Raw genomic sequence first — 27205 nt, forward strand, 5'->3', positions numbered from 1 at the left:
GAGCATGTCAGAACACCTCCAGGGCCCAGAAAACAGCTCAGACCTCAGAGGGTTAAAGTCATTTCAGTGTGAAGTAGATTATTTTTCTCTCCTCATCTCAATCACTCTCTTTTTCTCTTTGTTTTTCTCTTTCCCTGTCTCTTCCCCTCTGTAATAAATGTCGCAACTGGAGAACAAATGATTGTGAATTCTTCTGATAAATCCCCAGAAATGGTATATATTAAACACTATCTGCATGCTTTGAATGTAACAGATGGAGATGACCCAGAAATAAGAAATGTTATATAATATATGTATATATTAAACACACGTGCAGCAGCTTTATTAGATTAACTCAAAACTTGACAGACTTCGAACAGGGAACACAACATTACAAAGTCAAAAACCCACCAACACTGAAACAAGACACAGGGTTTAAATACAGAGGCAAACAAGCTAAACAAGATAACAAGGGCGCGTGGCTAATCAGAAACACATGGGGAGACTAATAAACAAGAACAACTACAAGGGACTACAAAACATGACACAGAACAGGAAATGACAAAAGTCCACACAAGACAAGGGTAACACAAAACAGGAATCATAACAATTTGCCTCAGATATAGAAAATGTGTGAAACTAGAGAAAGGCCAAAAGGGCTGCGATAGAAAAACTTAACAAATAAAGCTTTTGTGTGTGTGCTGCATAAAATAGGTGTGAAAAGAAAATAGATATTTTGAATATGTGCTTCTGCAAGCCTATGTTAATGAAGGACTAGGATAAGTCCAAAGTCTGACCTTATAAGGGAAGTGGCTGTACTATAATGACAGCCCATAGTTAGAAGGCAGCCCAGAACAGGGTTGTTTAAAAGCCTTGAGTGTTTTTTGGACTTTTACGTGTTTGTTATTTTTGCCTTTGGAATTTTTTTTTTCTTTGTGTTATTCTGAATCTTTTTTAAATAAAATGAAATCATGTTGTGGTGATTCGTAAAATGTTTTAAGCAAGTCTAAGAGTAATTTTTCCCTATCAATAATTCATGATTTTTGTAATTAAGTATTAATATTGGCAAACGCCCAGTGCATCCGAATTTAAGATTGAGCTGTTAGAGGCTCCGCCGAGGACCCTGAATCCACATCTTACATCTTTAATCTACAGGTAAGGGCAATGTTTGATTGCTGCAGATTATGGGAATGTTTTAGAAGGATCTAGAGCAGGGGTCGGCAAGTAACTTTGGCCGCGGGCCAATATTTTTTTTAGCCAGTAGATGGCGGGCCAGCTACACAGAGTAGGCCTATGGATACAAATTAAATACTTTTATATAGGCCTATAATCGCGGAATCTGCTGGGTCCGTCACCGTCCGTGGATCATTCGTTCAATCGTTTTTTTCAAATTAAAACCAAAAATAAAAAGATGAAAAACGACTTGTTTTTCCATTATTTATTTCCTGAACTAAAATGAAAAAAGGAATAACAATGGGTTTTCTGATTTTCTGATTGTGCTCAGATCAAAAATAGAAAAAATTAATTACTGGATTAGACAAATTTTAATTTTGATTTTTAATTTAACACCTTAGGCATATATCAAGGAAATAATTTTAAACAGATCAAGTACTATTGTGGTAACAGATTACAGCCATTTTAATAAAGGTGTGAATAGCAATCATACTCATTCGCTTACAGTCCGACTTTTGAACTTTATTCCTTTTTTTTTGTATTATTATTTATTCTGGACACACACATACACACCTAAGGTTTAAGGAGTTCTGCGCGGGACTGTTTTTTTTTCTGTCCCGCTCCCACAAGGTTCTATTCAGCAACCGCTTAAAATACACACCCGCTTTATTTCCCGACCTGACGGTTCCACAAAATTTAGATCTCGTTTCCATAATCTCACATTCAAATGTCTCTAACGGCAAGAATGAGATTAAGTAGCCTATAATAAATGCTATACAAAAATTGTGTTTGTGTCAATATAAATATTAGGCTATTTTAACATTGTACTGTCAGCAGAGAAAAAAAATGCCACAGAAAAAAATTATGAAATATAAATAGCCTAACATAAATTAAATAGGACAAAGCCTATCACTCAAATTTCTAAGCAACATAAACGAAAATCATATTGCCCTACTGACAAATGAAGTAGGATATTTTCTGCCGAACTATTTCAAACATCCTTGCAAAAAAAGAATGTTGTTGACTGACAAAGGTTTCAGTACCAAACAGCTCCTCAGAGCTAGGTGTACAGGTGGTCAGAATTAAGTGCGGATACGCTGTCAAAAGATGTCGGGAGTGCGAGTGGGCTATTGTCAGTCAGACCGCCCGCTCCGTCCAAAGTACACCAGAGTTCTGACCGCTACCGTCTTTTGACGCGCGAATGGACACAAAGTGGTCAAGCGTATAACTAGACGCAGCCGGCGCGAATTTGACGCGCTATTCGCGTCCGGTGTGAACGCACAGTTATACTTTAAAATGTGATCCCGCGCCGCATGATTCCCTATGGGTGTTTCACACAGTATGCGGCGGTGAAATCGCCGCGCGACTACGGCTTTTCTCAAGTAGTGGAAGAGTTTTGTGCAGCATTTAGGACTTCCAAAATAATCCGGCGGGCCAGAAAATATTGCTGGCGGGCCAGTTTTGGCCCGCGGGCCGCCAGTTGTCGTTCCCTGATCTAGAGGTTACAGCGGGATACAAATACAACACCTCCTAAAGCTGAGCTTTGACTGATATTCATGGGTTTCATCAGGTCCCTTTCCACAGGTGTATTAATCAAGCACAATGCAGTCTGCATTCATAATCTAGGTGCTTGATTGTATACACCTGTGGAAAGGGACCTGATGAAACCCATTAATAGGCCTTTCATGTTTGTCTCTGTCAGAGAAGAAAGTAAACGCAGGGTCTCAGACACGTTCATTTACTGAAGGCTACCAGGAAAGATAGGTAACTAAGTTCATTAAATTCATTCACAATATGTACACATTCATTATTGATCTTATGCAGTAGCGGCTTGTCAATAGAGGGCGCCCCATCAAAATTCCAGAAATATACATGTATACAAAAATGATAAAAAAAATAAAATAGTTTACTCATACAATGTAAGTAGTAAGAGCCTCAGCATTTAATAAAAACTGGCTTTAATCGGTTAACTATTTTCTTTATTATGTTTTTCAATAAGTTTCATGCGGTTTCATGTGAGAGGGACGCCGGACATATGGATGTCTATGGAGTCTTTAAATTTTCGGGCAGCATGTGACCTGAAGCTGGTCTCTAATTGGTTTCTGAAAGATTCTCCTCCGGACGCAGGTCGCTGCGTCCCTGGCGAATCAGAATTGGATACATGTTATTTTATCCAATCTGATTGGTTCTCGTCACCTGCCATTCAACTCAACGCTCTTTGCCACTACTGCGAGTGCGAGTGCGCGGGCGACACCGTCACTCCGACTCCGTCAAAACCTTGCTAGGCTGATCATTTTCGTAGAGAGAATGCCAGAAGTTAAACCAAATTCTGTCATTGATTTACAAATAAAAACCTTTCACAAGGCGTTCGCTGGAAGAAAAAAAACGATAAAGGATCTCCGACCGGACCAACCCGATTTACAGGCCAGTGACAGGACGAAGCTAACGCTACACCCGGAGCTTCACCCGCGCTTGTTATGAGAAACGGAGGTGGCTGGCTTTATTTGCTTATTTGTTAACTTATGCTGTTCAATTCATTGCTTTTTAATGTTCATGTCATGTATTTGTACTATATAATCTAACTGTACATATCTGTTCTGTTACAGTTAGTAACTGAAGTGTAGATCACATTTGTACAATTATATGAAAAAAAGATGATTGAAATAAATGTTAAACTCTAAAATTTCAACTTTTATCATTTTCAGGTTTGATTCTAATCATAATGTAACATTATTTGAAAAAACAAAATTTCAGTACAAAAAACCTTTTTATTGTTAGAATTGTTATTTCATAATATTTAGATATGAATCCAACTGGAAAATCTTGTGGAGCATATAGTGGAGCTCTGTAGCCATCTAGTAGCTAAAATGATCGTTTTTTTACTTTTAAAACTACATTTTACAAAATATGGGCAAAAAGTTTACACTAAACCATGTGAAATTATCCATGTTATCCCCATGAATGAAAGTTAGAAATATGGGTCTTTTATAAAGTGAATTTTACATAAAATGCTGTTTTTTGTAAAAAGCGTATTTAAATAAAAAACAATTTTTTAAAGAAATTTAAAATATATCATAAATCTTACAAAAACTGCACAAATGTTGAGTAAAAACATTAATAAACAGTGTAAAATCACATTTGAAAAAAAAAAAAAAAACTATTATTCTGTTACAAAATTAAATGTTATTGTCTGGGGACCCCAAAGATAACTATAGTGTCGTCCCAAATTAAGATAATCAGAGGGTTAAATACCACTCTGTCAGAGTGATGATGAAACAGTGATATTGATCTGATGATGATAATATCTGGAGTCTGTCTTCAGATCAACACCAGTCTGATTCACCCACAACAGCTCAATTCTCCCAGAACGAACCCGATCATCACAGGAGAGTCCAGTATAATATGAATACAACTGACAGGAGAGAGTCACAGAGCGGCCTGGACTGATCTCAGTCTGTGAGGATGAAGATGATGATGATGATGATGATGATGATGATGATGATGGAGACACTGAAACTGAACACAAGACACAAATCACAGACTCTTCAATCATCATCTGAGTTTAAAGGGAGAATTTTAAATTGAGCACATAATCTTAAACTCACCATGAAGAACATGCAGAAAAACATGTGCATCAGGATCTTGTTTTTGGTGGTTTCCATTCACATATATCCATTGTTGACAGGTGTAAGATCCATAATCTTCTTCTGTGACGTTCTTGATGTTCAGAGAGCAGTCAGACTCCAGACTCAGTCTCTCATGTCTCTCTGTGTCTTTATTCTTTATCCCTAAAGTAATCAGTTCAACTGCTGCTGAAGGTCTGAATCTGTTAGAGTAGGTCCATCCAGTAGATTTGCAGTCAGAAAGAGCATTATTACAGGACAGACGAGCATTTTCACCAGAACTGATGAACACATGATCATCCACTCCACTGATACCTGAAACACAGTATATCTCAGTGATCATTATGATATATGTTAATAAATGAAACATAAAATATACCAGCATAAAAAGCAGAAGTTTTCAATCATAGTATTTTTCCTCACTTGAAGCAAACAACACACTCTCCAGAATAAACTATTAGTCTTTATCAGAGAGCTGTTCAAATCACTGACACACTCTTAAAGGGATACTTCACTTTAAAATGAAAATTCTGTCATCATTTACTCACCCTCAAGTTGTTTCAAACCTGTATGAATTTCTTTCTTCTGCTGAACACAAAAGAAGATATTTTGAAGAATGTCAGTAACCAAACAGTTAACTGGAACCATTGACTTCCATAGTACTTTTTTTTTCCTACTATGGAAGTCAATAGTTCCAGTTAACTGTTTGGTTACTGACATTCTTCAAAATATCTATCTTTCTGTGCAGCAGAAGAAAGAAATTCATACAGGTTTGAAACAACTTGAGGGTGAGTAAATGATGACAGAATTTTCATTTTAAAGTGAAGTATCCCTTTAATATCATCAGATGGTTATGATTATATAGTTATAATTAAAATAGTTACAAAATAAATGTATGAGATGATAATAACTTATACCATTAATTGTACCCAGCATTTTTGTAAAATGTTACCAGAGAGAGAGAGACAGAGAGACAGAGAGAGAGAGAGAGAGAGAGAGAGAGAGAGAGAGAGAGAGAGAGAGAGAGAGAGAGAGACAGAGAGAGAGACCCAAGAAAGGGAGCCAGAGAATAATAGAGACAGAGCAACAGTTTCAATCTTCTTTTATCCTTTCCCTGACCATGTGACTAAAACCCAGATGTGAGACGTTCAAACTGACCAATCAGATAATTACAACTTCCCCCACGGTACTAAATGTGTGACAATTCATCGACCCCCGAAGTACACACATCTTGGCCTACAGTGATCACTATCAGCCCCTCTGTGCCTTTAGGAACTACAAATGGTCATTGTGGTAGAAAGAGGGGGTGGAAAACAGTAAAGCAAACGTCTTTGTTCATTTCAAATATATTGGATTATTTTCAATCCTACGATTGTCTTTAGAGAAAATACAGATTTCTTTACCTGTGAGAAGTGAAGAGAGAATGATCAGTCCCAGAAGACACAGATCACACTTATCAGCCATTTTGTGTTTCTGTCAGTCTTCCTCTTCATTATATATATAGTTACAGCTCTTCGGGGTAACTTCGGGGTTCGGGTAGTAACCAGAGCACAAAAAGAACTACAAAATTCGACTGCTTTACGGCATTCGTCACTTCCCCCACCACTTCGTCAAATTTGGACGTGAGAGGCCAACCAGCATTTGTTTTCGGCGTTCGTGCGTATGTTTTTGTCATGGGGGTTGTTTACACCTGGCCACAATTCATGCATTTTCTCAGATCGGATAGCTATCCGATCGTGAAAAGTCCAGGTTTAAATGCCCTCCGAAACGCATTTGAGACGGATTTGAATCCACTTCAGGAGGAGATCTGAGACGCATTCCAGACGAAACTGGACAAGTGTAAATGCATATGTTTTTGAAACTACATATGTAAATTGTACTCCTCCCCCCAAAAAAATTATTATAGGCCTACATTTTATCATATGTATTCATTAGTTTGAATATAGCCAACATTGGAACAGCTAACATCTTAGTTGATGACTTTATTTTTGACAAAAATAGTATTTTATATATATATAAAACATATGAGCAGAAATTGCTAAGCAAAAGCTTATTTGATGTGGCAGTATATTCTACAGTAAAAACTGTACCCAAATCTAGTCAACAAAATGTTGTCTTTCATATTTCGCCTGACTGTAATGTTGTTTTTATCAAATATTAGGGCATATAAATGTTAATTTGCAGTTGAATACGTTGCTTATACAAATAGCCTATATTTTATTTCAACATATTTCAGTCGATTTTTACTCATCTCAGTATAGCAATACAGTTTGCTAAAACATCATCATTCATTCACACACAGAAACGCAATTTAAATTTAAACTGTCTTTTTGCGAGCTGTGGTAAACAGCGCGCATCTCTGCCATTCATTCATTCATTCACAGAAACGCGATTCACTTGAGAAGGAAAAAAAACTTACTACAGTATTCCTCAGCTCAGTCGGATCCTTGCTCCTCGAAATACCCGCACTTCTGAGGTACATTTTCCATTATTATTATTCCTCACAGCGCTGCGAGACGTGTAAACAAGTAATGATCTGAATAAACTTGTGTTTTCTCGAGCTGATATGTGGGCGTTCACAGGTTTGCGTGGATTGCCTCAGTCATTTGCGTTTGAATAGCGCGCGCTCTCCGTGGGCGGGGTCACATTAAAAATAATTAGATATAGATATAAATTACTTCGTTTAAAAGAAGAGAATTCAAGCTTCATGCCTGTGTGTCTGTATGCCTGTTTGACTGAGTATTCGCTGAGTTATTGTTCATTTTCGGACGCGTTTCAGATTGGACTTCACTGACAGAGAGAAGGCAGAACTCGCTTCGTGTTTATTTTTCTTTATTTGGCAAAAAGCACAACCCTTTGATTTTATTGTAAAAAAAAAAAGCGAGCTGGTATCGCCGGCGACACCACCGACCCCAGGGGGTTAATCAATCATAACTTGAAGTACAAAAACGTATAAAAATTTAAACTAATGAGACTGATCTCAAACAATGACCGAGTTACAATCAATTTCAGATTTATGTCTCTGTTTTAAAGTGTTACGGCCTCTTCTTCAGCTCCCTGAACATGAAAGTGTTTTTCCTTTAAACACTATCAGCTCCTCCTCTGGTTGGTAACTTCCTGTCATCTGATCAAATGAGTGTTTAAATCCTGCTAGAGTTGCTATAGTGACACTAAAGTGTTGCTTTAAGTGTGTGTGAAACGTGTGAGAAGTGCATATACTGTGAACACACTGTCTCAACACACATCTGCTCTGAACAGTTTATTGGCTACTTTTGCACACGAGAGAATTACTGTTAGTCTCACTTCTTTATTTTAGCAGTTTCCCGCACGACGTTAAAGCAACACTATGTAACTTTTCAACCTTCATTATATATTTCCAAGATCCTTGTGATGGTACATCGACTTACAATAGGTTGAATGACACGTCTGCCATAGCCTGACAGGGTCTGTATCGCTTTTACTGGCACTATGTAACTTCAGGGTTCGGGTAGTAACAAGAGCACAAAAAGAACTACAAAATTCGACTGCTTTACGGCATTCGTCACTTCCCCCACCACTTCGTCAAATTTGGACGTGAGAGGTCAACCAGCATTTGTTTTCGGCGTTCGTGCGTATGTTTTTGTCATGGGGGTTGTTTACACCTGGCCACAATTCATGCATTTTCTCAGATCGGATAGCTATCCGATCGTGAAAAGTCCAGGTTTAAATGCCCTCCGAAACGCATTTGAGACGGATTTGAATCCACTTCAGGAGGAGATCTGAGACGCATTCCAGACGAAACTGGACAAGTGTAAATGCATATGTTTTTGAAACCACATATGTAAATTGTACTCCTCCCAAAAATGCAAAAAAAAACAAAACAAAAAAACGTGTGAGCGTGTGATATGACGACGCGCTGGAACACGCATCACCGCAGATGAGCAACTGCATCAAGCCAACGTGCAAACTATCGCAAATCAAAGTGAAAGTAAGTCGCAGACGCTTAACACACAATCTTCATCATTAAAAGTAAAGAAACGAAATGATCTTACCAGGGGCTGTTACTGCTCTCTCTTATTGCGGTCTTTGATTTTGAAATTTTAGCTGATGATCTATAAAATGCAGCTCATATCTCGGTGACGTGCACTCCATTAAATCTGCATATAGCGCGAGAATTGAAGATCGAATTTAAATCCGTTTCGCAAAAATACATTTATGTGACCAGGTGTAAATGGAATCGTTTTGATAAATCAGATAGCTATGCCTCACGAATTAGTTTGCCAGCTGAACTCAGGTGTTGTGAGGTGTATAACGTAGTCCTGAGGGATATCAGACGACGCTGTTGATTGATTCCTGCGATTATCATGAGAACAGCTTTCAATAGCTCACATAATTATCATAAATAAGCCTAACTTAGAGGTTGTAAATAGTGTAAACGAGCACAATTTGCAAACTATTATGATAAATTGCAATAATCATGTCTAATGACATCATAACGGCCAATGTTATGAAATAATGCGACGTACATTTAACTTAATTGATGTTATCTGGCATTTTGTAATGTTTACATTCCAATAAAAACAACACAAATTAAATTATACAGTAGGCCTAGACTATAGACTATTTACTTGTGATTTAGTAAAAACGTTATAATATAATATATTTACGACAGTGCAAGTATTCCACAGCGACTCTAGGGGTCGCTGTTTGACAAAAACTCAATTTCTACTTAGTGTGGCTTTAACAGGTAGCTACCTCAGACTATTGTATAATAGATTTCTAAGTGTGAAATATGCTTTTTTGAAGAAGAAAAAAAAATGAGTGTGAAAGGTTAAATTTGTTCATGTGATGTCACCCTATCAAGATATCTTACCGGGAATTTTATAAAAGCCCTCTTTTATGGACATGGTCGATAAATGTCCAGGGAACACAATGAAGCTATTTATGTACCCCTGCAGAGCGAGGACCACCTTGCGAATGGTTCGACAGACCGTGTTTTCCCCTAGATCCTCTGCATCATCGACTGCATACAAGTATGTACCACTTGCAAAAAAATGCAACGCAATACATACCATTTGCGGTACAGTAAGGCCATGGCTTCGACGAGTCACATTTGTTATGTGCGGCTCAAGAAGTTCACAAAGATAAGAATCAGAATCAGAATCAGAATCAGAAAGAGCTTTATTGCCAAGTGTGCTTGCACCCACAAGGAATTTTTCTTGGTACTGAAGCTTCCAGACATTCCTTCCGTGGAAAATCTGTATCTTTCATACAAGTAAGAATCAGGAAAGTCAAATGGATTTTGTCTGTCCCTAAAAACTCTTTCTCTACTAAGTGCTCGTCTAACAATTTGCGCGGAGATGTCCAGAGGATTTGGGAGAAAAGGTGAAGCCACTGCAACAGAGAACAGACGCTGGGAATTAGTTACGTCACCTATATGTTTCTTTGCTCACAGCTGATTGGTCAAACTTCAGTCTGAGATCTTGAATCCAGAACATAACCTGCCCCGGAGCAGGTTAGCCGTGCAGCGCGAGATACCATGGCGACGAACACCGATTAAAGCCAAGCTACTTTCATAGTACCTAAAACCCAGGGTTGTTTTGATTTATCTAATAGGTACATTTTATTAAATACTGCATAAACTAGTTTCACTATACAAAAACATCTGCAGCGTTTTAACTGTTAAGTTAGTTTACATATTTATATAAACAATAACCATTGGGGAACGTTCTATATTTGGTAATTATTTCTATGTTAATATAAAAAAATATATATGTTGTTAAAAATAACTATCCTGCAACGTTTTGGGAACATTATTTTATTGTTGCAAAAAAATAAAAAGAGCATTCCTAGAACATTATTATTTAGTTCCCAAAACAATAACCAAGCAGGAACCAAATACCAATGTTAGGGGAACGTTCTGTGTTTGCTGGGAAGCCCCTGAAGCAAACGTATTAGTTGGCTTTCAGAACTGAAAATTATGGAATTATTCCTGAAGCAAGAAGAATCTGCAGACAATAAAATTGGGCAATAACAACAAGCTGTTGATAAAATTATAATGAGTTTAACCCTCTGGGGTTTTTGGGGCCCTTGGGATGTTTTGACATGCCCTGACATTTGCGCTTTTTTCAGTTATTTATAAACATGATAATGGCAAAGGTGTAAATTCACTCTATATAGCACAAACAGGGCTACCATAATATGTGAGCAACATGAATGTAGATGGTTTGTATTTTTAAGAGAATAATGTTTATGCATGTGTCACGAACCGCTCTGAGACACGAGGGTAGAGGATCCAAATGCAGCTTTATTAAGGGGCAATCCAGACACGTAATCCAATAAACAGGCAATGGGTCAAAACACAGGTAGACAGTCCAGACAAACAAAACAAGACAGGCAGGGGTCAGAGGCAAGAGAGTAATCCAAGGAACAGGCAAGAAATCCGAAAACCAATAAACAAGAAAACCAGGAAAACGCTCAGAGTTGCAGTGTGACACTAAACAAAACTTCGCAATGATTGAATGAATGAACAAGGAATAAATAGGCTGAAACTAACAAGGTGATGAGATACAGGTGAATGAGATACAGGTGAATACAATCAGTGATGAGTCCAGGCAGTGAGTTATGGGAAATGTAGTCTGAGTGAACAAGATAGTCTGGTGTGGAGTGCCCTCTGGCGGCTCTCATGGGCACTCCAGCTTGTGACCGTTACAGCATGGTTATTTGAAAAAATAAAAATGAAAGTTGCTGAAATAAGACCACAAAACTCATACTAAATATGTGTCCACAAGACTTTTGACAAATGGATGTTGTCGCTTCGAGTTCTGGCTTCAAAATTATGTGAAAATAGTCTTGCTTTATCGTTCACAAAAAACAATACATTGATTTAAATTGTGTAAAACAGGTTTTGCTTGGAAAGCCAATATGCGAGGGGGGCGTGAACGAGGAGTGGTTTACACCTTAGAATACAATGTCCCACCCACTCTGCATAATTAGCCATTCATTCAGGTGTGACACTGACTGAGCCACAATGCAAGGACAAAAGATATATTTAGAAGAAGACTTATATTGACCATTTAAGATTTTGCTTACATCTATCTTGTAAATGTGTTTGGCTATTTTATTAAAAAGGTTACAATTACAACAATAATTACAATTTCAACAATATTTCAAGTGTACTCTTTCTTTGTAAAAAAAAAATATTATAGGCCTACATTTTATCATATGTATTCATTAGTTTGAATATAGCCAACATTGGAACAGCTAACATCTTAGTTGATGACTTTATTTTTGACAAAAATAGTATTTTATATATATATAAAACATATGAGCAGAAATTGCTAAGCAAAAGCTTATTTGATGTGGCAGTATATTCTACAGTAAAAACTGTACCCAAATCTAGTCAACAAAATGTTGTCTTTCATATTTCGCCTGACTGTAATGTTGTTTTTATCAAATATTAGGGCATATAAATGTTAATTTGCAGTTGAATACGTTGCTTATACAAATAGCCTACATTTTATTTCAACATATTTCAGTCGATTTTTACTCATCTCAGTATAGCAATACAGTTTGCTAAAACATCATCATTCATTCACACACAGAAACGCAATTTAAATTTAAACTGTCTTTTTGCGAGCTGTGGTAAACAGCGCGCATCTCTGCCATTCATTCATTCACAGAAACGCGATTCACTTGAGAAGGAAAAAAACTTACTACAGTATTCCTCAGCTCAGTCGGATCCTTGCTCCTCGAAATACCCGCACTTCTGAGGTACATTTTCCATTATTATTATTCCTCACAGCGCTGCGAGACGTGTAAACAAGTAATGATCTGAATAAACTTGTGTTTTCTCGAGCTGATATGTGGGCATTCACAGGTTTGCGTGGATTGCCTCAGTCATTTGCGTTTGAATAGCGCGCGCTCTCCGTGGGCGGGGTCACATTAAAAATAATTAGATATAGATATAAATTACTTTGTTTAAAAGAAGAGAATTCAAGCTTCATGCCTGTGTGTCTGTATGCCTGTTTGACTGAGTATTCGCTGAGTTATTGTTCATTTTCGGACGCGTTTCAGATTGGACTTCACTGACAGAGAGAAGGCAGAACTCGCTTCGTGTTTATTTTTCTTTATTTGGCAAAAAGCACAACACTTTGATTTTATTGTAAAAAAAAAGCGAGCTGGTATCGCCGGCTAGACCACCGACCCCAGGGGGTTAATCAATCATAACTTGAAGTACAAAAACTTATAAAAATTTAAACTAATGAGACTGATCTCAAACAATGACCGAGTTACAATCAATTTCAGATTCATGTCTCTGTTTTAAAGTGTTACGGCCTCTTCTTCAGCTCCCTGAACATGAAAGTGTTTTTCCTTTAAACACTATCAGCTCCTCCTCTGGTTGGTAACTTCCTGTCATCTGATCAAATGAGTGTTTAAATCCTGCTAGGGTTGCTATAGTGACACTAAAGTGTTGCTTTAAGTGTGTGTGAAACGTGTGAGAAGTGCATATACTGTGAACACACTGTCTCAACACACATCTGCTCTGAACAGTTTATTGGCTACTTTTGCACACGAGAGAATTACTGTTAGTCTCACTTCTTTATTTTAGCAGTTTCCCGCACGACGTTAAAGCAACACTATGTAACTTTTCAACCTTCATTATATATTTTTAGTTACAATCAATTTCAGATTCATGTCTCTGTTGAAAGTGTTACGGCCTCTTCTTCAGCTCCCTGAACATGAAAGTGTTTTTCCGGTGTAATTTTTCTGGTGCTCTTCTTCTGAATGAGAAGGCAGAAGTGATTTCAGAACGAAGGCCCGAGTGAAACTCTTCCCGCATTGATCACATGTGTAAAGTTTCTTTCCACTGTGGATCCTCATGTGAATCTTCAGAATTGATTTACATGTGAAGAGTTTTTTAGACTTCTGTTTTTGCTTTCTCGTTCACGTCCATCAGGTCTAAAAGAAACATTAAATCAAGTGAGATTTCAAATGAGAGACAAACGTAAAATGAAAAGTGAAGCTCAAAGTCAAGATCACTGAGTTCAATAGTCATTTTAATCTCATCAAATCTGGTGGACAACGGCTGTGCACGATTATGATCTATTTTAATGTCATGAAGATGATTTGTGTTATAAGTCACTAGTTTGGTCATGAAACAATGTAAATCTGGTGAGCATCAGCATGTTCTTCATCATGAAGAATGACTGAGGAATCAAGAATAAACACCAACCTCTTTGTTCTTCAGTATCTTGATGTTTCATTCTGCAGGTTCTGGATCACTGGCGTTCTCTCTGTCCTCTCCTTCCAGATGCTTTCTGGCAGTTCTGCTAAAAACAAACAAGTTTAATTTCTTACAGACATGATGCGAGAGGAATAATCAATATTTCAAGTACTAAGGCTAATCACATGTTAAGAAAAATTGTGATCTTGATCATGTAACCTAACAGTGTTGTTCAATACAACCCAAATGATTACTTACTTTGATACTTTATTTGAACCAATTATTGCTTGTTATTATATATTTGTATTTTAATGGCTGTTGTTTCACTTGGATCTATCTTTATTACCACATTTTTGTTCGATTACTCGATTTATCGGTGGAATAATTGGCAAAATACTTCATTACTAAAATAATCAATAGCTGCAGTCCTACTTTACTTTTGCTTTAAAAAAGGATTTAATAGAAGTTTGAATTTCATTTGGTGTTTCACTACTGAAGTCCTGTTTATTTTTTCCATCTAGCTGTGCTGAACAGAAGCCCAGAACATGTGGATATATTGACATTCAGAACATGCTGACTTTCTCAGACTTATTATTGTTTTTACTTATTTTTACTGAATTAGTCAATAGATTAATCAATACAAAAATAGTCGTTAGTGGCAGTCCTAGAAAAAACTATTATGGAGTGGAAATGACTCCTAAGTCAATAAGCAGTCCTCTGCCGCCATCTACTGTTTATAGTACATTTTTAAATAAATATGTTGGTTTGCCAAGTATAAGTTTTCCTACATTTTTCATCATCCGACCGGTTTTACAAGGAGGGACAGAGCAGTGTAGAATAATGGTTAACTTTGTGAAAAATAATGCAGATTTTTAAAAACGAAGCATGAACGCAGTTACAGTGCACCCCACAAACACAATCAAGCCTTCGAAAAAAGGTGTTTTACCACCCCTTTAAAAAAGGTTGCAAAATGTGACCATTTACTCGCAGTCTAGAGCCCCGTATAGTGCTTTATTTCTGCTTTACATGAGCGCCACCTACTGTCAGAAAGCGAATTTGTTTTTTTGCATTGATCTGAATTGACAAATTAGACATTCCTGTTGGTTGAACACGAGTTAACAGATATCAATCAAACAACAAAGTGTCCTGTGCTCACCACACACCGGCTATAGGTGGAGAGGAGAGATTTGGCTATAGGGTGATGTGTGTCTAACTTACACAGAAGAGACTTTGTTGCTCAGCACATTAAAATAAACTACTTGCCATGATCTAGGGGTGCACGATATATCGACTCAATATCGTTATCGCAATATCACGTTGCCCAATATGCGTCCTGTCCGACATGCACCTCTCAAAAAAATTGTCGCTTGGAGAGTTAAGAGTTATCTTTTCATGCTACAGATTTCCCACAGTGGTCAGAAAGAAAAGGGGAGACACTTTGTTTCTCTCAATATGACTCTAGAGTTGCTTCTCGCTCAAAGCTAATCGCCGTCAACAACCAGATGCATTTACACTTGTCCAGTTTCGTCTGGAATGCGGCCCAGAGCTCCTCCTGAAGTGGTTTGAGTGTGATCGGATTCAAATCCGCCTCGAATGTGTCTCGGAGGGCACTTACACCTGGTCTTTTCACGATCGGATAGCTATCCAATCACAGAAAACGCATGAAGTGTCCAGGTGTAAACAGCCCCTTCCATACGGCCAAACCTCTACCAGTAAAACATGTCCTGTTCTGTAGACATGGTTATTATGTATTTATTCATGTTGTACCAGTCCATTATGACTGTCAGTTGAAATAAACCTTGTGTTGTAAGAAAACTTGTTTTATTTGTTATGAATCTATTTTGATGCTTTTTCCCATTACTTTTGTAATTTTACATATGAAATATTATTTAATATTACATATTATATATATTTTATTATAATTTTAATATTATTATCATATTAAAAATATCAAAATTAATATCGATATCACAATATCACATTTTGTCAATATCGTGCACCCCTACCGTGATCTCTGACTGCGGTGATGTGGTTTCTCCACTGCATGGATCTTCATGTGTCGCTTCAGGCGAGTTTTATTAGTGAAAATCTTCCCACACTGATCACATGTGTGCGGCTTCTCTCCAGTGTGGATCCTCTCATGTGTTTTCAGAGATGATGAGTGACTGAATCTCTTGTCACAGTGTGAACACTTGTATGGTTTTTCTCCAGTGTGAATTCTCTGGTGCAGTTTTAAACTGTCCGCTCTAGTAAAAGTCTTCTCACACTCAAAGCACATGTACTCTTTCACACCAGTGTGAATTTTCTCATGTGCATGTAAAGCATGCAGCAGTGAAAAACTTTTTCCACACACAGAACATGAATGTGGCTTCTCCTTCGTATGAACTGTCAGGTGTTTCTTCAGGTTTGATGCACAGGCAAATGTTTTGCCGCATTGATCACATGTGAACGGCTTCACTCCGGTGTGAACTCTAATGTGGCACTCAAGATGTTGTTTGTTTGAGAATCTCTTTTCACACTGATCACACATGAATGGCTTCTCTCCAGTGTGGAACCTCATGTGAAGATTAAGACTGTTTTTGTTTGAGAAACTCTTCCCACATTGATCACAAGGGAATGGTTTCTCTCCAGTGTGGATCCTCTCGTGTTGTTTTTTATCTGCTGACTGACTGAATCTCTTGTCACAGTGTGAACATTTGTAAGGTTTTTCTCCAGTGTGGATCATCTCATGTGTTTTCAGATTTGCTGACTGACTGAATCTCTTGTCACAGTGTGAACATTTGTAAGGTTTTTCTCCAGTGTGAATTCTCTGGTGCTGTTTTAGACTGTCCGCTCTAGTAAAAGTCTTCTCACACTCAAAGCACATGTACTCTCTCACACCAGTATGTATTTTCTCATGATTCTGTAAAGTATGGAGCAGTGAAAAACTCTTTCCACACACAGAACATGGATGCGGCTTCTCCTTTGTATGAACTATCAGGTGTGTCTTCAGGTGTGATGCACTGAGAAATGTTTTGCTGCATTGATCACATGTGTACGGCTTCTCTCCGGTGTGGATCCTCATGTGAATCTTAAGACTTTGTTTGTTTGAGAATCACTTTTCACACTGATCACACATGAATGGCTTCTCTCCAGTGTGGATCCTCATGTGTAATTTATGGTGTGAAGATTGACTGAAATCTTTCCCACATTGATCACACTTAAACGGCTTCTCTCCGGTGTGAACTCTCATGTGAACATCAAGATCATGTTTGATATTGAAACTCTTTCCACACTGATCACATGTGAACGGCTTCTCTCCGGTGTGGATCCTCATGTGACGCTCAAGACTTTGTTTGCTTGATAAACTCTTTCCACACTGAGTGCAGGTGAAAGATTTCTTGGCTCTTCTTTTCTTTAAAAATGTATTTTTTGTCTCTGAGCGACTCAAAGGTTTTCCTCCAGGTTTGACATGATGTTCCTCCTCCACTTCACTCAGTTCTTCTCTCTCCTCCTTCACTTCACTCAGTTCTTCACTCTCCTCGCTCTCTTCCATCAGGTCTGACATCAAAGAAAAAATAAATATTACTTTTCATTTTCAGTACATTAACATAATTAAAAGAGAAATATAATGTGAAAGGACATGAAATTGAACCCTGATGTAATAGTAGAAAGTAAACAACTGCTATAAAATATTATGATAATTTGATGCCTTTTATAAATTGATTATATGTCCTTGAAACTTTCCATTAATGAGTAAAATGCAAATATTATTTTTAAAACATTATAGGCACGAATCCCATGTTTCTTTTGCAAAAACTATTAAATATTTTTGATAAATTACAATTATCTAACATGATATTAACATAAAAATATACAAATTTTGTCACCAACTTTGAGATTGATATTTATTTTACTAAAACTTTAATTATTAATGGCCGTTCACACTAGACTTTTCCTTCACTGACTTCCATTCATGCGCATGTGAAAGTGGGACACCAGAAACACAAGCTCAAGTGAATTACCCTGTGAGAAATAACAGAAACGTTCAGCATTCAAGTGGAGTGGACTGTTTATTTTTTATTTATTATTATTATTTGTTATATGTTGAACTTGTGTTTGTATAAAAGCTGCCGCAGAATATGACGTCATTTCACGACCGTCGCAGTGTCTGTAGAAACTTCACAAGCTCAAAGTGTAGAGTGACCGCAGCTTTAACTAGATTTAAATTAACTATGTTATTATCTTTATCTGTGTCCTACATGTTTCACTCAACCCTGTTACTCCTGACATGATTTTCCTCCTTTCAAAAACTGAGGAAAAAACACCAAAACACTAGCCTAGAAATCTAGACGCACCCTAGCGGCAGCAAAATGTATTTTGCAGCCAGGGCAGTCTAGCAACTCTCCATTGACTTTCGAGCTGCAAAAACCTAAATTGGGTCAGGCCAATCACATCGTGTATAGAGTAGGCGGGGCGGGCTTAACATATGACGACAGAGTGAACTTGTGACGGTTACCTGCCACTTGAAAACAAAGAATGACGGCTGCTGCTGGCGAACATCTTTCGAATCGGCTTTGTCCGCGACTCTGGAGGACTTGGAGTTAAGTTTTTCTTTGAGAAAAGAGCATAGAACGGCACTGAAGTCATTCTTAAAAAAAGGAAGATGTGTTCGTAGTTTTGCCGGCCAGATATGGCAAAAGTTGAATCGATCAACTAGCTCCGCTGTTGGGAAAGCGCTCTGGTTGGTTGAAGCGCTGTCCTATTGTGTGCAGAGGGAATTTGAAAGACAGCCGTTTATCCCGCCCCTCGGAGTGAGCGTGTCTATGGTGAGTTGCCAGACCCAACATCTTGATGTAGGTCTTGCTTGCCAGGCTAGCTAAACACTGCTGCTTCAGTGTATATGTAATGAGTGATTATAATCAAGGTATTCATCAATATTTTTTCCTTCTAAATATCAAACAAGTTGAATGACTTCTGTGAGGATTTTACTTTGTTATAGAAGTTACCAGTGTGATTACTGAAATGTTCTTTTCATGTATTCTCTAATGTCTGTATTTGCATGCAGTAACAGTGCTTGCTCATTTATCCCGGCTTCCAGAAATGAAATAGGGACATGTTTTGTGTTTAAGAAAGGTCTTCAACGTGTTAAAACACATAGGGGTCACTGAAGTCTATAGTTTAAGGGACCATTTCTCAGTTAAAGCCTTACTTTCCATTTAGACTAAAGTGTCCTATCCTGAGAGAAAGAACTTGTTATCTTGATGTTTTGAGACGAGACTCTTGTTTATAGTTAGAGCCTGGCCAAATCCAACCTTGGAAAAGCTGTGTGTCGGTGTGTGTGTTAGTCTTCTTGCTTACAGGTTAAGGAACCACTGGCATTAATTGGAGTTCGACTGTGTTGTTGTTCGGGACATGTTGGCTCCCAGCAACCCAAATCCCCGACCTGGAAGGTCACGACGTGCCTAACTTCAGGGTCTGAGTGTCAGCTGCATAATCTATGGAGATATGCTTCAGTCTATCTGTATATGTGTGGAAAATTACTATTTTTATCTATTTCTTAGCCAATCAGAATCATTCAACGTGTAAGCAATGACGTAGCTTAGACCTTGGAAATGGTATAACTGCTGTGTGTGTGTGTGTGTGTGTAACTGCTGTGATCTGTGTAACTGTAAGCGGGACGGCCTACAAATTCCTGTGTGAGTCTTGAAGCTGAACTTCTGCTGATGAAACTGCAAACTATCTTCAGTAAAACTTTTCTTCAATTTATTATAATTCTGACTCCGGGTCTTCTCTCAAATATCTGGTCCTTGGGTCCTAAACTGTTAACCCCTAATAATAGTTTCAGCTTATCCTACATTAGGGTTATTTAACAACAGAAACTGAATAATCAAATGTAAAAATAAAACACGGCTTATTAATTCTGATTCTTATTAAAGCTACAAAAGTTATTCAGCCGAGCAGTGAGTGATTTTCTCTTTGTCTTTAGTTCATGACCCCAGTTATTACAAGCCGTTTCGATACGCATATCACGATATATACCTCTGTGATAGGGCTGAACGATTAATTGCATTTGTGATAATATCGCAATATGATGAAACGCGAAAAAGCTGCGATTACACTCTGGTCATGTGACACTTTTTTTTCTTTTTTTTTCTCTTTGTTATTTACTAGCTTTTGTATTTTGAAGCTATATTAGTTTTTTATAGCCTGTTTAAAATTCTTAACATGTTCATTTAATAATTGTTTTTAAAAATACGTATAACACATGTAATTAAATAATGATAATAAGATTAATTAAGAAAAATAGTAGATCATGAGGTGCCTAAAGATTCCCATCCCTACTATACAATGATTTATTGCTTGTCTTTGTCGAATAATACAGAAGATAAAGAACTTAAAAAGTAAACGCATATTAAATCACAATATTGGTAAAAAAAACTAATAATAAAAATCGCAATTCGATTATTTGCCCTACTTTGCGATATTTCGATATTCAATATATTGTGCAGCCCTACTCAAAACTGTGACACCCAGAAAGTGACATCATCTGGGCTCTTTCTACTGCATGATGGGAGGACAAGGAAATAATCTCAATCCATTGTCTCAGTTTTTACACAAACTGCATTGACTGTATCCATCAATCCTGTTACCAAAGTTACTGTAAGAAGAATCTCTATAACTATGAATAACTTGTATGATATTTGACAAATACAATTTGTTAGAAATGAAAAATTCCAACACGAAAATGCATTTGGTCTTCGTCTTGAATCAGGCATATGAATGAACAATTAACAAGCACTGGTGGAGTGTAGCTCAAACTCACAAAACTCTAAATATGAATATATAGCAAGAATATGAAGGGAGTATTTGGCTTTAGCCAATCAAACCATATATGACATCATATACATTGTATAACAAACCTATAAATGGTCAATATCCGGCTAGATATCCTTCTGTGCCTTGTGGTCCAGAAGGCTATATAATGCTTATAATAGGTTGCTCTCCTCTAGCGAAACACTGCAGTCCGCAGTAATGGATAACAGATGTGCATTACATACATAGAAAGGAATCCAAGCTTCTGCATGCTTAACTGTTCTATGGACAAAGCTGAGATTTCAGATAGTAACACTATAACTTCTAACACAATTTTATCAGTAACTTGGTGTTTACTGATTATTCCAAAAAAAAAGTGTAAACTATGTTGAAAATGACTAAAATTCTGGTAATGTTGTTGCAAATTGGGAACCAGATATAAAATAAATGTCAAATAAAACATAAAATAGTATTTAGCTTGATCTGATGTTGACAATCAATATACAAATGTCTCAAACCTCCCTTTACTGACCATTTGTTGAAAACAAACAAAAAACATTCTGTACCGTTTCATAGTTGAACTGTTTATCTAAATGTGCTTGAATGTTTCTAACATGAATGTTCTTCAGCATCATGAATGAATGAAGAATAAACACCAACCTCTTTGTTCTTCAGGATCTTCAGTGTGTTTCATTCTGCAGGGTTCTGGATCACTCATGTTCTCTCTGTCCTCTTTAATAAACTCAGTCTTTGCAGATTTCAGCTCTTCCTGATGCTCTGATGCTCGTCTTCACTTGTAGCTGATGGGAATTTACAGCATTTATTGGAGAATTACAGTGGGAGGAGCTTCACTGATGATGTGACTGATGTGGGAGGAGCTTCACTGATGATGTGACTGATGTGGGAGGAGCTTCACTGACAAAATAAAAAAATTATATCAGTTCATGAATTTGTTTTTATACTAAATATCACATCTAAGCATTTATGTCTGTCTGAAGTAAAGTAACTGATGCAAATGTATATCTTATGTTATGGCTTACCAGAACACTCTCCTGCTTTTTGCATTACAATATAGACAGAAAAATAGAAATGATAAAGAATATAAACATCTCAGGGGCTGTTTACACCTGGCCACTTCATGCGTTTTCTCAGATTGGATAGCTATCCGATCGTGAAAAGACCAGGTGTAAATGTCCTCCGAAACGCATTCGAGACGGATTTGAATCCGATCGCTCAAACCACTTCAGGAGGTGGTCTGGGCCGCATTCCAGACGAAACTGGACAAGTGTAAAAGCATCTGGTTGTTGAAACCACATATGTAAATTGTACTCCTCCCAAATATGCTAAAAAAATAAACGTGTGAGAGCGTGTTATAGGCTATATGTAATGTTATAGCCAGATATGACGACGCTATGGAACATGCATCACCGCAGATGAGAAGCTGAGCATCTATTCATTAAGCCAACGTGCAAACTATCGCAAATCAAAGTGAAAGTAAGTCGTAGACGCTTAACACACAATCATCATCGTTAAAAGTAAATACTTAAAAAACGAAATGATCTTACCAGGGCTGTTGCCGCTCTCTCTTATGTGGTCTTTGATTTTGAAATTTTAGCTGATGATCAATAAAATGAAACTCATATATGTTGCTTTCGGTGACGTGCACTCCATTAAATCTGCATATAGCGCGGGAATTGAAGATTGGATTTAAATCCGTTTCGCAAAAACACATTTATGTGACCAGGTGTAAATAGAATCATTTTGATAAATCAGATAGCTATGCGATCTGAGAAAACGCATGAAGTGGCCAGGTGTAAACAGCCCCTATTAACAATGGTCAGAAAAAGAAAAAAATTGTTGAAAGTATGGACACAGAAATAAACGTATATTTTTGAGCAACAAATACAGTCTGCTGACAACAAAGAAATGAGCTTTAAGTGTCAATTTACAGGAGATCTGAAGACATCAGCATAATAAATGAGGTGAAAACGTACTCGGTTACTAACGTAACCTCGGTTCTCTCTAGAAGAGGGAACGAGTACTTGCGTAAGATATCTTACGCTAGGGGAAAACCTCTTTTCCTCGAGATATTGAAGCCAAAAATTATCCTTAATTTTGCAATAATGTAAAACGCATTGCAGCAGCATGCAGACATGGGCGAGACAGCTCGCGCGCCCATTGGCTGCTCTGCGGCAACTGCACCAGCCTATCGATAGAGGCTCCTCATGACGTCAGAACCAATGAGGGCGCTTCGCGCCCATTACGTCATGTCCCGCCGAAATCGGGTGGGGCCAGGGCTATAAATACGGCCCAGAGAGGCTGGTTTGGTCAGTTTTTCATCGCTGAAGCGAATCAGAACATGACGCATGCACGGCAAGATACGCAAGTACTCGTTCCCTCTTCTAGAGAGAACCGAGGTTACGTTAGTAACAGAGTACGTTCTCTTACGAGAGGTCTCTCGTACTTGCGTAAGATATCTTACGCTAGGGGAACACAATGTAAAACGCCGTGCGTGCTTGAGACATAACACTAAAGTCCCAAGGGCAGGTGCCCGGGGCTCATACAGTGCCTAATCACAAGGGACTCACAGAGAATCCAGGAAGAGGGGCTAGAATAGCATCATTCCTGTAATATTGAGCTCTGATAAGAGCATGTTATATCAAGTGTTCCACACAGCCAGGGCGAACTCAGCCTGGACTGGTAAATATGGGGGACTTACGTACTGCCCACAGAAGTATATAGGCGATCAGTGATCGACGCTCTAGCAGTTTCAGCATCCCGAGCCGATAGCATCGGGTGGGCAATACTGAAAAATTAAACCGAGAGCAACCTAGCTTGCAAAGCGGGAACCTCGAGGTTATAAAAACCTTATAAATGTAGACGGGGAGGCCCAGCCTGCCGCCATACAGATATCTTGCAAGGCAATCCCACTGGACCAAGCCCACGACGAGGCCATGCCTCTTGTGGAGTGCGCTTTGACACCTATCGGGCATTGCAGGCCCTTGCATGTGTAAGCTAGCGCTATAGCATCAACTATCCATCTGGATAGACTCTGTTTTGACGCAGCTAGTCCCTTAGAACGTCCGCTGAACAAAACAAAGAGCTGCTCCGTCTGTCTGAAAACAGATGAGCGAGACACATAGGCTCTTAACGCCCTGACCGGGCAAAGGAAGCCTGCGTCCCCTTCCTCCTCAGATACCGGCAGGGCCGACAGGGAGATAACCTGTGCCCTAAACGGTGTGTTGAGGGATTTAGGAACATATCCGTGCTTTGGTTTGAGTATGACTCTCGAGTCATTCGGCCCAAACTCCATACACGTCGTGCTCACTGAGAGCGCTTGCAAATCCCCTATGCGCTTCACTGAAGCGAGAGCCAGAAGAAACACTGTTTTGAAAGACAAGGGTTTCAGGTCTATTGACTGTATTGGCTCGAATGGGGCACCTTTCATGGCTTCCAGAACCGTGGAAAGGTCCCAAACGGGAACTGAGGGTGGTCTGGGAGGGTTCAGCCTCTTAGCTCCTCTAAGGAAGCGAATGACCAGATCGTTCCTTCCTAATGACTGGCCAAGCGGTGGTTCAGCGAACGCTGCTATGGCCGCCACATAAACTTTGAGCGTGGATGGGGTTCTGCCCTTATCCAGAAGCTCTTGTAAAAAGGAGAGAACCTCCGGCACCCCACAGCGTGAGGGTGAAGTGCCACTCGCTGAACACCAGCTAGTGAACACAGACCATTTTGAGGAATAGAGCCGCCTCGTAGATGGAGCTCTAGCCTGCGTGATCGTGTTTAACACTCCCGCTGGGAGGTTAACGGGTACCCGTTGATGGCCCACACATGTAGGGACCAAAGCTCCGGGCGAGGATGCCAGATCGAGCCGTTCGCCTGCGAGAGGAGATCCCTCCTCACCGGTATCGGCCACGGGGCGGTACTCGTCAGCTGCATCAGGACTGGAAACCAGACTTGGTTTGTCCAAAATGGGGCGACGAGTAGCACTGGGCATCCACTCTCCCTGATTCGCTCTAACACCTGGGGTAGGAGCGTGACAGGGGGAAACGCATAGAGCGGGCAGCGGGGCCAGACGTGAGCCAGCGCATCCCTGCTCTTGGAGAAGAATTCCTGACAATGAGTGTTCTCTTGAGACGCAAATAGGTCTATTTCCGCTCTGCCAAATGTCCTCCATAGCATTTTGACTGTCTGTGGATGTAAAGACCATTCTCCTGTCGGCAGATTGTTTCTGGACAGTCTGTCTGGTCCCACATTCAGATGGCCGGGCACATGCGCTGCCCTGAGCGAGCGCAGATTGTGCTGAGCCCAGACCAGGAGGCGTTCCGTCAGCCTGTGAAGGATTCTGGATCTGATACCGCCTTGGTGATTTATATAAGCCACCACTGACATGTTGTCCGAACGGACCAAGACGTGGTGTCTTTTTATCTGGGGACAAAAGCGCCTCAGCGCGTTGTCGACTGCCATCATTTCCAGGCAGTTTATATGCAGAAGCTTTTCCCGTTCCGACCACTGGTCGAATAACGGTCTGCCCTTGAGCAGCGCTCCCCATCCCGAGGTTGAGGCGTCCGTAGACACCACCTTCACACTCGAGGAAGTCCCCAGGCTTACACCTGACCGGTACCAGTCGGTCACTGTCCAAGGTTTCAGAGCTGCGACGCATTTCTGATCGACCTTGAGGTGCGCGAGACCGGAGGTCCAAGCTCTGCGCGGCGCGCGCTTTCAACCAATACTGCAGCGGGCGCATGCGAAGCAGACCCAGCTGAAGCACTGAGGATGCTGAAGCCATGAGACCCAGCATCCTTTGAACTTTTTGAGCGGGACTAAAGCGCCGTGGCGAAAAATCTCTGTCATGCGCTGAATACTTAGTCTGCGCTGCGGCGACAGCTGTGCTGTCATAGACAGCGAATCCAGATCTGTGCCCAGAAAAGATATTTTCTGACTGGGAGACAGTGAACTCTTTGCCCAATTGACTGTGAGACCTAAATTCTCGAGGTGATCGAGTAATATGGTCCTGTGTTCTATGAGCTCCGACTGTGATCGAGCTAGAACCAGCCAATCGTCCAAATAATTCAGCACTCGTATGCCTCGGAGCCTGAGGGGTGCGAGCGCTGCATCCATGCACATCGTGAATACGCGAGGTGCCAGGGATAGGCCAAATGGCAGGACTGTGTACTGATATGCCTGGCCCTCGAAGGCGAATCTCAAAATTCGCCTGTGACGTGACGCTATTTGTATTTGAAAATAAGCGTCTTTCAGATCTATCGACATGAACCAGTCCCCTTGGCAAATTTGCGAGAGGATTTTCTTGGTCGTGAGCATTCTGAACCGTCGTTTCAGAAGTGCTTTGTTTAGTCGTCTTAGATCTAAAATGGGTCTGAGACCTCCGTCTTTTTGGGTACCAGAAAATATCTGCTGTACATGCCCCCTTCGCTCTGAGCTTGTGATAGGGGTTCTAAAGCCCCTTTGCTCAGTAACTTCGCTATTTCGGCCCGAAGTAGGTGTGCTACTTCCTTTTTCACCGTAGTATCGATTCGCGCCGCTTGCGTTGCGGGCGTCGACCGAACTGTAGCGAATAGCCTCTTTCTATAATGTCTAGCACCCACTTCGAAACCCCGGGTAGCCTTGCCCATGCGTTTGCACGAATGGCTAGGGGTTGAGTGCGAAGCGCGCTCTGGTCGCTCAGTGACAGAGGGGCTTCAGTGTGCTGCAACATAAGCGTCGCGCTTATGACATTTGAGGCAGGGGGCGCGCTGATAACAGCGGGCAGATTGCCCGCGCTCGACTCCTCTGCGGTGGTCAACCGAGAGGGGGAGGGCTGGGCGAGTCCCGTAAGACCTGTCATGTCTATGTGTGAATGTGGGCGTGGGATAGCGGGCATATTTACAACACTGAGAGCATTGTCTGCCTGAGCAGAGCGGATGCATGTTGGTTTCGTTTTACAGAAACCTTGAGACGTGCAGAACGTAGTGTTTGTGGACACTGGGCAGTGGGCACATTTACCACATTTAATGCGCAATCGATCTGGGTCGATATCATGTGCGCGAGCCCTGTGTGACGGGCTGTTTCTTTGTGTAGGAATGAGCACTGGGCAGTGGGCATTTTGCCTACACTCATAACACCATCGGCCGTGGCCGGAACACCAGAAAATACACTCTATGGGATTTATCTGGGTAGCCGTAAAGCGGCGTTTGTGTGCAGGCAAGCGGGCTGTGTCGCCGACTTGTTTACTGCAGAATACACTGGAACAGTCGCATTTACTGGAACTGAACGAGCGAGAAGTTGCCATAGAAACAGAGAACGTCAACATGCTGGCGTTTGTTTGCAGGTGTGCGTATTACAAAAGGCTCGTGCACTGCAATATTGACATTTCCAGAGAAATGTGTGAGAATGGAGGTAGTGACGCACGGAAACCATAGAAACGGTGCTT

At 39.8% G+C, this 27205-nt stretch overlaps 3 protein-coding genes across 4 annotated transcripts in view; all 3 read right to left on the minus strand.

Moving 5' to 3' along the window:
- LOC309499174 (uncharacterized protein) overlaps nt 1-21772 on the minus strand; it is a 151892-nt gene extending 130120 nt beyond the window's left edge. The window contains exons 1-2 of one of the 2 annotated variants that reach the window (XM_082170326.1): nt 21692-21772; nt 21436-21658 (exon numbers count right to left, since the gene is read on the minus strand). In XM_082170326.1, coding sequence (XP_082026452.1) covers nt 21436-21493 — 58 coding nt within the window. In that variant the 5' untranslated portion in view covers nt 21494-21658; nt 21692-21772. The other variant, XM_082170325.1, reaches the window with a different exon arrangement.
- Nucleotides 4374-6530, minus strand: LOC309481813 (uncharacterized protein). Its single transcript, XM_082146914.1, has 3 exons — nt 6179-6530; nt 4758-5090; nt 4374-4668 (listed from the first exon to the last, which is right to left on the minus strand). The coding sequence occupies exons 1-3, from the start codon at nt 6237-6239 to the stop codon at nt 4412-4414; spliced, it is 651 nt and encodes a 216-aa protein (XP_082003040.1). The 5' UTR covers nt 6240-6530; the 3' UTR covers nt 4374-4411.
- The window catches only part of LOC309501356 (uncharacterized protein), a 193756-nt gene continuing 180140 nt past the window's right edge, over nt 13590-27205 (minus strand). The window contains exons 3-5 of the mRNA XM_082173406.1: nt 15987-17520; nt 13990-14086; nt 13590-13715 (exon numbers count right to left, since the gene is read on the minus strand). Of these exons, the coding sequence (XP_082029532.1) occupies nt 14017-14086; nt 15987-17044 (1128 nt within the window). The 5' untranslated portion in view covers nt 17045-17520 and the 3' untranslated portion in view covers nt 13590-13715; nt 13990-14016. The remainder of the gene's footprint in view (nt 13716-13989; nt 14087-15986; nt 17521-27205) is intronic.

This window comes from Leuciscus leuciscus (assembly GCF_965113295.1).
Source record: "Leuciscus leuciscus genome assembly, chromosome: 1".
NCBI classification, from domain to species: Eukaryota; Metazoa; Chordata; class Actinopteri; order Cypriniformes; family Leuciscidae; genus Leuciscus; species Leuciscus leuciscus.

Bases quoted from the DNA above. Each gene is read 5' to 3' on its own strand.
- LOC309481813 (XM_082146914.1), bottom strand. From the start codon at position 6,239: ATGGCTGATAAGTGTGATCTGTGTCTTCTGGGACTGATCATTCTCTCT. The intron at 5,091-6,178 runs GTAAAGAAATCT...ACTGTGTTTCAG, and splicing joins TCTCTCTTCACTTCTCACAG to GTATCAGTGGAGTGGATGAT. The intron at 4,669-4,757 runs GTGAGTTTAAGA...TCTTGTGTTCAG, and splicing joins TTTTCTGCATGTTCTTCATG to TTTCAGTGTCTCCATCATCA.